This window comes from Nothobranchius furzeri, chromosome 6 (genome assembly GCF_043380555.1).
Source record: "Nothobranchius furzeri strain GRZ-AD chromosome 6, NfurGRZ-RIMD1, whole genome shotgun sequence".
NCBI classification, from domain to species: Eukaryota; Metazoa; Chordata; class Actinopteri; order Cyprinodontiformes; family Nothobranchiidae; genus Nothobranchius; species Nothobranchius furzeri.
The window spans coordinates 39171305-39183424 of record NC_091746.1 but is presented as its reverse complement, the minus strand read 5'-3'; the positions used below and the strand labels follow the sequence as shown (position 1 = coordinate 39183424).

General features: G+C 41.2%; 1 protein-coding gene across 4 annotated transcripts in view; it reads right to left on the bottom strand.

Moving 5' to 3' along the window:
* The window catches only part of pi4kaa (phosphatidylinositol 4-kinase, catalytic, alpha a), a 58730-nt gene extending 47466 nt beyond the window's left edge, over window positions 1–11264 (bottom strand). For all 4 annotated transcript variants that reach the window (XM_015975132.3, XM_015975145.3, XM_015975139.3 and 1 more), the window contains exon 1: window positions 11049–11264. In XM_015975132.3, coding sequence (XP_015830618.1) covers window positions 11049–11147 — 99 coding nt within the window. In that variant the 5' untranslated portion in view covers window positions 11148–11264. The remainder of the gene's footprint in view (window positions 1–11048) is intronic.
* Between the last annotated feature and the right edge of the window lie 856 nt (window positions 11265–12120).

Sequence of the window (12120 nt, the reverse complement as noted above, 5' to 3'; positions counted from 1 at the left end):
ACTTATGTTTATGTTTATGTATTTAGCAGATGCTTTGTCCAGAGCGACTTACAAGTTATAATCGGCATGTTGTCCTTGAGGTTAACAACAACAATAACAACAAAAACAACAAACAATTTCCAGTCAGCCGTAGGTGGCAGTGAGGCAGCATGATGAATCATGGAGAGGAGGGAACAAGGAGTGGACAGCAGAGAGGGGGACGGGCACAGGGAGGGTGCTAGTTTAGAAGATGTTCTCTGAAGAGCAGGGTCTTCAGGAGTTTCTTGAAAGTCGAAAAGGAAGCCCTTGTTCTTGTAGTGCTTGGTAGGTCATTCCACATTTGTGGAACGATGCATGAGAAGAGTCTGGATTGTCCCGAGCGTGGTGTAGGCACTGCTAGCCAACGATCCTGTGATGACCGGAGTGGCCGGGCCGAGACGTAAGCCTTTGCAAGAGGATTTAGGTAGATGGGAGACGTACCATCTCGGCCTTTGTATGCTAGTGTTAGCAATTTGAATTTGATGTGTGCAGTTAGCGGTAGCCAGTGGAGCTCAATGAACAGAGGGGTGACATGTGCTCTTTTTGGCTGATTGAAGACCAGACGCGCCACTGCGTTATGGACCATTTGAAGAGGTTTCACAGTACAGCCTGGAAGACCAGTTAGAAGGGCATTGCAGTAGTCGAGGCGGGAGATGACAGTAGATTGCACCAGGAGCTGGGTGGCATGTTGTGTTAGGTATGGTCTGATCTTTCGTATGTTATACAGCGCAAAGCGGGATGAACGAGCAACAGAGGCAACATGATCTTTAAACTTCATTGGTTTCATTAATATAGGAGGGTCGATATTATTGTAGCTGTCTATTGTTGCTTGACAAGAAGAAACTGTCACCTGCAAAACACCTTCTCCTACCTCCTCATGGTTCGTTAGCATCGTTAGCCTCTATTGTGCGGAAGTCGTTGTGTTGATTAGATGCAGAAAGGTGTGATGTCGTGTTACTTTCTTGTAAATATGCACATAGTTTTTTTTCTTCGTTCCAGCATGACAAGTTATAGTTATTACATTTTTTTTTTCATATTATTGATATATTATTAATATATTGCAGCACAAACCAACACAAACATAGCACAAATATTTGACACAAATTTTGTAAGATTTGAAGAAGGTGGGGGGCCAACTTCAGTTAGGTGTCTGAAGGATTCTGCACAGGTGTTTCTTTGGAAGTAGGAATAGGAATAAAGTTATAGAGGTCAGCAGGTTAAAGATCAGCTTAAATTAATTTCACCATTAGAACAAAGGATGTTATTTTTAGCGTGAGATCACCAAGATGATAGGATCTTTTAAATCTTACTTTCAGATAAGCTGATGACGTTCAGCAGCTGAAACTGGGGGTGGTGGCAGGAACTCAACCGCAAAGAGAAAATGAATACCTGCTAGGAACAAAATAGAACAAACAAACCAAAAACCCCATACTGCTGGGATTCAACAATACAGCCTATCTGTGCAATAACATATCAAAATGATTTTAGTTTTAAGATAGTTTTTGTTTTTCTTCTATTTAACATCAACTTATCAAGAAATATGTAATCAAATACATACCAGAAAACTGAGAAGGTTGCATATGCATTTTGCATGTTGTAACTTTTACTCTGAACTTCATCAAGTGTTCACATTGTTCTCTTAGTTCTACAGTAAATACATAAATGTTAGAATATCACCTTAGGTCCCGTTCATGCAGACTAAGGGATAGATAGTAACATATATGCAACAGTAAATGAAACAGTGCCTGACTGTTTAAAGTCCATTTACAACTTAAGCCCTTTTCAGATAGACATTCTGGAACATTTGCGGACAATTCAATCCGGTTTTTAACCGGAACTGTGTTTTCAGACACACCACTTTTGTACCGGAACTTGTCCTTTCGGCTGCGTTCACACAGCAGGGAAAAGTTCCAGATGTCTGACGGCGGCGGGGGGTGGGGGGAAGAGAGAATCAGACTTATGTTAAGAAGAAGGAGAAGAAGAAGAAGAAGAAAATATCATTTCTATAGCGCCTCTCAAGATAAAAATCACGAGGCGCTTAAGCATAATTCTGCGCACACGAAGACGCATAAGAGACCTGGATGATGAAGCTCAATGGTTAAAGGAATCACTGAAGCGGTGTGAAGCGCTCCGTTGCGCGTCTAGGCGGTACCGTAGAAGGTGAGCTGCCATGGTTCGCCGCATGCTACAGGAGCGGGCTATCTAGGTGCGCACAGCGTCCCCCAGTCCCCTCCTCCTCCCCCTTGTCCGGAACTTTACCTCACCAGTCTGAAGCAGCCACCCTGTCCGTAACAAGTCCGGACCTGTTACTAGGGGCTTCGTCCGGTAAAATTCCGGAACACGTTATCCGGATGTTTGTATTCAGACACAAAGGTCTTACGGACAGAGTCCGGAACATTTCCGTTTTTCATGGCCTGTCTGAAGGGGGCTTTAGTGTAGCATCCTGTATGTTGGGGTCAAACTTATAGGATAATGAGCTTTGTCAGTGTATTCTAAGGCCCCGTTCATGCAGGCTCTAAGTAACATTTCAATGGATGTCTAAGGGAAGTAAGGCTCTTCAGATTTTATGTTCTGTCTGCAAATATCAAAAAAAGTTCATGGTCATAACTTCTGACAAGCACATTACAAAATGTACAGACAGACTAAAAGGTATGACGAGAACAGCTTTTCTCTAATCTCCATAAAAAAGGATAAATTTTGTGAGCTTCTTGCGGACAGTTTTGCCTTCTTTTATCCGGTCCGTCTCCTGCCGTGCTATGTGATTTAATCTAATTTTGTAGTACCACGCTGAAGCCATCTTTACCAGAACATGGACATGATTACTTTCAGCACACATGTCAAACATGTGGCTGTTCAGCTGCAGGAAGAGATTTTTCTCTGAACAGTCAGTGACAACCTGGGCGACAATGGCTTCTGTTGTTCCTCTTCTACATGGAGCCTTTCCTTCATTGGCTTTTAGAATCCACTGGAAGCATCTTTCTGTTGCATGGCAAACTGCAGTGATGCCTTGTGATGGTTTCTGTAATCCACCTCTGTCCTTCAAAGCCAAGAGTGGATGCACCGATTCATCCGATGTCAGTGCCTGTGAGCAAGGCAGGCATGTAATCTTCTGCTTCAACTTTTTGACAATGAAACCAGTGATGTAAGAAATCGCTGCTTCCTTGTACTCCGACAGGTTGTTGATATCTGGAAGATCACTGATTGAGTCATCTTCAGGTACAAGTGCTTCTACAGGCACCACATCCAACCTGTGTGCAATGTTCACAGTTGCTGGTGTAGAGTCAAGGATGGCTGTGTTGTCACGAGGAAGACAGTTACCTGTTCCCTTTTTAACCTGGTGCCTTACAAGAAGACACCTGTATGCCCCTCTGAACTGCCTTACATTGGGGTTGTTGTTGTGACCACCACGTGGTTTGATTGCAGAGAAGAACAGCTCCAAGTGGTCCTGACTGAGTTTGTAAGTCAGAAGATATCGACAAAGAGCAGCTGGATGCTCTACAAGGTCTTTATAGATGCTGATCACACTTCTAAAGCAGGCAATGAAATCATAGATGGGTGTCCTTTCCTGTGTGGAATGCACATGTACCACTCTGTTGTCTTTCCCTATGATTTTGAGCCCTCTGAGGAGAGACTCTGTTTCTTTTAAAGTGACCATGGCACATTCTTTAGTCTTTGGTGTGATGGGTGCTTTGTGTCCTTTTCCAAGTGGATTGCTGCTATTTAGGACATCAAAACCAGCATCAACTGTATGCAGGAAATCAACTGTGGCTGCACATCCACTGAACTGTGGATACCTCATTTGTTGCTCACAGTACTCAAGAACAGCAGCCCCGCTGTTGCAAAAGATTTGGGCTGCAAGGTGAACCTTCAATTTTTTGATTTTGCCACTGAATGTGAGCTATTTTGAGTTTGTTGCCAAGACGCAACCCTTCCCTCTCCTGAAGCTTGTGCAACTCCTCAGTGTACTGCCAACGTATTAGCTGGCCATCTTCCCTAACAATAACTTTAACAGTTGAAAAAACATTGCGAAGAAGCTTGAGCATGTGACATGGATCCAAGAGAGCATGGATTTTCTGTGTGTGATCTGCTGGATGGACAAAGTATGATCTCATGTCCATTATATCCAGATTGGCATCAAGCTCCCAGATCACGGCCATGTTTTGGGAGGGGCCATCACATGTCAAGGACACAACCCTATCTCCGATGTCATGAAGCCGACACAGACTTTCTTGAATGAGGTTAGCTCTTTCTTTCCGTTCATGCTGTTGATAAGAAAGTAGCCAATAGGGAGCTTCCAAGACTCGTTGATGGCAACAACCATGATGACCAATGCTTGTGTTGCAACAACATTTTCAATCTCACCAGCTCCGATGTCAACATAGCCATGAATCTGGTTCCCATCAAACTCAGTTTGCTTATGAATATACATTTCATCTAACATCAAAGAGCAAACCTTTTCTTTTCCTCCCTTCTTCTTCTCAACAACATGACATTTTAAAGCTGTAAATCAAGAAAGAGTAAAACCAGGGTCTGAAGAGACACTACTGTACCAGTTGCGAATGGTCTGTGGATGAGGCAAAGCCAAGTGAAAGTGTTCTCTAGCATAGTCATAAGCCTTAGGAGAGTAAAAATGCAGTGTAGTTGCAATTAAGTTTTCAGAAAAAGATTTATCTTTTCTTCTGATTTATTTTCTGAAACAACTTTTGGATCACCATCCAAACCATCAAGAAGAGAGGCACATTCAGTTGATATTAGAACTTTCTTCTGAAGAATTTTGGTGACACTTTTCAAAGAAGAAATTCTTTCCTTCAATCTCCTTGTCTGCTGGATTCCAATTTAGGCTTTTTCTGAACTACACTTACCTTTTCATTTGCTGATAGAACTCTCCTATTAAGCATTTTGGGACTCAGATTTGATAGCAATGGTCACTCAGGATGCTATTTGGCTGTAATGGCACAGTGTTAAACTGACCAGAGTCTGAGTCATTCTGGTGTTGAACACTGTGACCAGAATGAGCATTATCACACTCAATTGCTTGCAGAGTAATGTCATCATGTGTTACATTTGAGTAACAAAGACCTCTTGAGGTGAGTCTTCACACATCATTATATTGCTCAGATCAACAGCAACTTTTATGGAACTGTCTTCCCCTGCTTCTTCATCTGCAACCTTCTAAAAACTATTTACAAAACCAATGGGGTTGTCACTTACCTTGTCAATCCTACTTACCTGTACTTTCCTTCTTGGAAGATGTCTTTTTGACCTTAAAAGAAGAGAAGATTGTAAGTACAGCTGTGTCCTTCAGGCAAAGTCTCCCCTAAAATAAAATAAAAGAGATTCACACACACACACACACACTGCTCTGGTGTACCAGTGGGTTTTTGAGATACAGAAATTGACCTTGTCTGGTGTGTGTGTGTGTGTGTGTGTGTGTGTGTGTGTGTGTGTGTGCGTGCATGCATGCGTGTGTGTAAAAGCCATGTGGAGAGTGTTTGTTATTTATAAAGCATTTGTTGTTAGATTTTATCCAGACTTTGAAAATATATATTTTAATTACAGTTTGATTTATTTGACACCAGTAGAATGTTTATTATTTTGTTAATTTCTCCCAATAAATAAAGTTACACATTAAAGACTGAAAAAAAATTATTTGTTTATCAGAATAAATATCCATAGAATTAGATGGAAATTAATAACATGATTGTTTCCCCATCTAAACAGCCCCAGTCACTGACAGTTCAAGGGAGGGGAAATTTTTTTCTTGTTACACAGCAATGTAACATCTGTATATTATATACATATATATAGTATATTATCATATATGTCTGTCCTATTGTGGTGCTTTTTATTGGTGTGCAGCGCTTTGTTTGTCCATTTTGGCCATGTGAAAGCGCTTTATAAATAAAGTTGATTTGATTTGATTATACAGCTAACGCTTCAATTTTTTCAATTTTAACTAAAATATGAAGTAATGTGTTTGTACCCTGGAGTCTGCGGTGAAGTGATGACTCTCAAAAGTGTTCACTGCACAAGCGGGAGTGTGAATTGGGAGTCCAGCACTCTCTTCTTTGGTTGCTTACCCAAAGGTCAAGCCTCTCTGGATCACCTAGAGGAAAACTTCATACAAAGAACTACTTAAGCATATGGGTTTAAAATACTTAATAGCTTATCATGGCCTGTAGTAAAAGGTCTACAATTAGGATAAAGAGTAATACAAAATGCATACTTCATAAAAAAAATAATAAAACAAAACACTTGAGTCTATCACCTTATTGGACAGGATATGAAACTTTTAATAATCAATTTTATTAACTAATTTCCATTTTATTAAACTACTCTAGTTCCCATGAGAACAGGGCACCCGGTCGCGGCTCTTTGTGGACAAATTAGTTATTTAGTCGCTCCCAACCACCATTATTTTACAAATATGCAAAAAAATAAAAAAACGAGCGAGTTTGTCTGATGGCATACAGACTTCTGGAGACTACATCAAGCACTATCAACCAACTCACTGAGCTGCAGTATTTCTGTGGTCAGGTCTTTCTCCGAGTCTGAGAGCTCCACAAGCGGTCAACCCGCGCAGCAAACAGGGGCCGAAGTGGTCAGAGATGCGCCGGGCTGACCGCTGTGGAGAACTGGGTGGATGAATGGAACACAGAAGTCTCCCTCCGAGAGCTCCACCAACATGTCATATTTCAAACCATTTTTATGTTTAATGCACTGGGTTTTACACCCATCGACATATACCCTATTAATTATTTTACCGTATTACATCTAAATTTCATGGTTAAACAGTGCATGTTAAAATGGTAGTTAGCTAGCTACTTTGATAAGCTCAGCTAGTGCAAAAGCGGCAGTGACCTAAAATACATAAATATAATTTTACTTACCGAAAAAAATTAAGTGGAGACTCCTTGGACGCTCAATTAGTACAATTAATACCACAGCAAGTCATTTTGTCCAACAATTGCACAAATAATATCCAAAAAAGAATACACAAATGCTACAACTAATGGTCTAAATTCAGAGACAAAAAAATCGCAGAACAGTTTTCAGGCGAGACCGAGGCTCAAACTGAGGCTACTGAGGCCTTTCCACGAAGCTAGCTCGGTGGTCACGTGGGTCTGATGCTCATTATCCATCCATCCATTTTCTGAACCAGCTTGTCCACGCAGGGTCGGGGGGGGGGGGGGGGGGGGGGGGGGCTGGTGCCTATCTCCAGCGGTCAACGGGCAATCAGGCGTGGTACACCCTGGACAGAGAGCCAGTCCATCGCAGGGCAACACAGAGACACACAGGACAAACAATCATGCACACACACACTCACACCTAAGGACAATTTAGACAGGCCAATCAACCTAACAGTCATGTTTTTGGACTGTGGGAGGAAGCCGGAGCACCCGGAGAGAACCCACGCATGCACAGGGAGAACATGCTGATGCTCATTAATTATACAGACTTTTAGGCATTTAATACACTTAAACTGAAGAGTGACAAAAAAAAATTCACCCCCCTCAGAGTTGTCATGAGTGTAAACTAGATCTATTAAACCAAAAACATGTTTTGGAACCAGGCTGTAAACATTTTTATTTCTGCTGTGAAATTGGTATTTTTAACATGGGAGTCAATGAGGATTTGCTCGCTTCTGACACCAACCCCCAGCGGATGAGGGTGGAACTGCAATTAATTTCACTTCTGCATTGGCTTCAATTTCAGACCTGTATTGTGGGGGCTTGATCAGCACAGATAATTCAGCTGGAGGAGAAAATAGCTTCAGACAGCAGGATTTGGAGTCTTATTTCCTGATATTGGAACATCTTGCCTCTGATTGGCTAACAGCAACGCGACTCTACCACTGACTGTTTACTCTGCACCGTTGATGTTTTATTTCTACAAATAACACAAGACTGGAGGAGTTGTGCTGTGTGGTGTAGTTGCTAATGCTAAAGGTTAGTTTCTACTAGCCAAGATGTTCTCTGCTGTTTTCTGGACACTAAACCAACAACAGCCTTCCACATTTAGAGTCAAGTTGCGTGAGTCTATGAATATAAAGTGTCAGTGTGACGTAGATCTGTTAGGCTTTTCAAATTTTTGAGTTTCACCTTATATTTTCTATCAGAATCTAATGCAGGAGATAGGTGTAGGAGGCTATTTTCATGGTCAGCCTGCATGAAACACTCAGAGTGACAGATTATAATCAGAAATAATAATTTTAAAAAATTGTTATTCAGTGTTCCACACCTTTAAACAAACAAAGGCAGAATAAACAGAGTGGTCATTACTCAAACAGATTTTAAAAACTCTTACACAATGAAACAGTGTGGTGTTGTTGCCACAACAGCCCTCTCATTACAATATGAACTTCCTGTTTAAAAGTTCTCCATTTGAAATGTTTGCAGTGAGTCTTTTCTAACCAATTCAACTGTTTCTGCTTTCATGCAATATTCCTAAATCAGTCCTCTAGCTCCATCCTTAACAGATAAATCTGCATATACATCACAGCAAGAGTCTGATTTACAAATCAAAAGGTCAGAGTTTCATCAATCCTGTCAAATTAGCTAAATCCATCCAACGTAATGTAATTTTAGTCTGGTAGATTCTTCTTCCGGCTCTTGGAGGGTGCAGACGCTTTTCTTCTCCTCTCCTCCATATCTTATCCTCAAGGCCTTTGTCTGTCTGTGTGTGCTGGGTGCATGGCTGCTTCTGCATATTTTCTGGAAACTGGAAACTGAAATTCACTAAAATGGATCTCGTCATTTGGTCACAAAGCAGTTGATAAAATTTTTTCTACGATGAGAACGGGAGAAGGGGCTCCCGGATGCCCCTCCACAACAGACCCAGTTGGACACATCACGGACTCCTGGAAACAGTGGAACTTGATGTGTTTATCTCAGCTGTCTGTGGAGGACCCTGAAGATGTGTGGATATTCGTGGTGTTGGTGTCGGGTTTCCTGCTGATTCGCATTGGAGGCTACCTGGCTTACCGGAAAATTAACGAGCTGTCAAGGAATATTGGCCTGATCCCCGAGCTCAGAGATGGATTGCACAGACACAGATTCACAGACTCATAATTGTCGAGATGAATCGTAAGCTTGGGGCTTTGGCCGAGATTCATTCATTGGCACAGAAGATGGATGCCATCAAGGATAGAGTGGACGAATCAGCACGGATTGGGATAGTTTAATGTCCATTATTGGGATTTTGAGAGGTTGAGGACCAACAAACTGTAAGACAGAGAGGAAATTATCTCAGTCTGGCCCCAAAACAATTTCTAATCGGAATCTGGCGCCCTTGAGCCTGCAAGGCTACAACGAAAACTCCCCCCTCAGAAGATATGTGGAATGTGCCATTGCTATGGCAACTCAACTCTGGCTCCTATCCCAGCCTGGGTGGGACGGCGGGAAGGCCGCTGAAACGTTCCAGGGTCACTGCAACCCTCCAACCCTCAATGCTCCTCCTCCTATCTACACTGAGATGACATGCGCTGCTTCTATTGTGGCTGCAGGAACTGAAGTAGGGAGAGTCCCAACCCACCACCCCACCTAGTGGGCACTTATGTTGTGTTGTCTGAAGTCTTTTGCATATATGTTTGAGGTGTTTTTTTGCAGAGCAAAGCTGCCCTCCCGGTGGATGGTAACTCTGAAGTGCCTTTTGTTTCCCTCCACCTGAACCAATCCTCATGTAACCCTCTTATCTCTATTAAGGTAGCGCGAATCAGGGTTGCGAATGACCACAGTCACCAATTCTTGTCATGTGTCTTGCTCATGTATGTCTGATCTCTGAATTGTGTGTACTGAAACTCTTAATTTCCCTCTGGGATCAATAAAGTATCTTTGATTGATTTGATACTACAGTGAGGAAATCTGTGAGGGACTTCCCGTTAAGACTGCAGTCGATCAAAACTTCCGAAGGCTGTCTAAGAAATCCTCCTAGGAGTACTGCCAATCTGAGTACATTAGCAGAAAACAAAATAAATAAATGCATAAAAGAATCAGCCTTACTTTGGAGAAAGGTTTGTTTATTGTAAAGGCTGTTAATCAAAAGTTCAAATTTAAATTAGAACTTATGTATAAGGTGCTAATGAGATTTCAGCTGCAGTTTTAATGTCAGGTATTAAGAATCAGCCTTACTTTGGAGAAAGGTTCGTTTATTGTAAAGGCTGTTAATCAAAAGTTCAAATTTAAATTAGAACTTATGTATAAGGTGCTAATGAGATTTCAGCTGCAGTTTTAATGTCAGGTATTAAATGAGATCACTCCCAACAAGTCAAGGCAGTGTTCCATTTAACCCTCTCAGGCTCAAAATAAGTTTGATAAAAGGACAAACAACTAAGTCCTTCAGAGATACTTCTGAGTTAAAAAATGCTCATGAAATACGTATGTGGAGTAACCAGGTAGGTAGGTTTTAACGTTGCAAATCTGCTACGCCTGCCTCCAGAGGGATAAATCTGATTCTGCTTGAAGCCTTTGTGTTGTAATGAACCAGTAGGGATTTTCTGAATGAAAAAGTTCATTTAGGACTCAAAAATATCCCTTATCATCTTCAGTTTGAAGATTATTTCTTACATAAGAGCCATCTATACTCCTGAGCCTGACAGATTTTAGTTAAAGGACATACAACACGGTCTGAGTCTGGACTGCAACTGGATTCTAAGACTAATTTAACTGGAAAATGTTAACTTGAGATGATTCTAACATAAATTTTGCCTCTAAATGCATCGATGCTATCGAAATTCAGTGTGTTAGTCAAAACTAAAGAAACAGTCGTCGTGATTTTTTGAATCCTAGGAATTCACACTGAGCAGATTAGGACTACGCTAAAAACAGTCAACCCACGGAACTATTCACTCAGTGTGTCGTAATATCATTTCACCACAGAACAAGTCACAAATAGACAAAATATTGACAGACAGGCTCGTTCTATGTTCCTACGGAGAAACGTGACGGCGAAAGAAAAAAAAAGTTCAGGATGGATCTGACCGTCGAGCTCTTGACTTGGTTACTAGCTTGAGACTGACGGTTAGCCATTACCTTTTCTATCGGTGCCTGCTGGGGAGCCGCCAGCGACCGAGCCAGAGACAGGACCGTGTTGAAGTAGAAGCCCCTGCTGCCTCCTCCATACAGAGACATGTTTACTGCGGTCGGGCTGTCCTAAACAAACGCAAACATCTTCATTCATTTGACCCGACCGACGAACAGCTACAACCCTACACTGACAACTACGGAAGCCGTAGCGCCCAAAAAGCAAAGTGCAAGGTCACGAGAATGGTTCCAAGAGTTGGGTTCGGAAGTCCACTGTGGATCAGGAAACTCCAGTGTGGAGCTTCAGAGGAAATGCCAAAGGCAATTAATGATTTAAAGTATGTTACTTGTATATTTGTGCCAGAGCAGCTGCAAAAATGTAATGTAATGGCTTTTGCAGTTTAGGTTAAATAATGTCTGTAATGTATTTGGTAGCTATTGGGGTTGTAAAAAAGTACTGCTTACATTAGTATGTGAATGAGTTAAACAATGTAGACCCTGACTTACATTTCTTTAACAAAATCTCTCATAGCTGTAAATATTATCAAGAAGAACAATTGAAGGTATTGATAAAATCAGATAACATGTCTATATTACAGATACATTGCAGGAGCCTCTATGCAATTTTTGATAACTTTAAAGAATATTTGAATACATTAGATATAAACTTAAAAAAATAGCACTCTCTGAGACATGGATAAAGGAAAATACATATGGGGATTTTAAATTAGATAATTACCAGATGTACAATCAAAATAGAAACCACAAACTCGGAGGGGGAGTTGCCCTGTATGTGCATACAGATTTGGATGCAAAATTGGTGGAAAGCATGACTACAACTGTGAATAATCTGTTTGAATGTGTAACAGTTGAAATCGTTATGGATAAAAGGAAAAATGTTCTTATATCTTGTATGTACAAAGCTCCAGGTACTGACATGGAAGTCTTCATTAACTATATAGAGAGGTTTAAAAAAAAGCCAACAACAAAGACATATTTATTTGTGGGGACTTTAATTCTGATCTATTGAAATCAAAATTACACAGACCTACAGAACAATTCATAAATGCCATGTACAGTC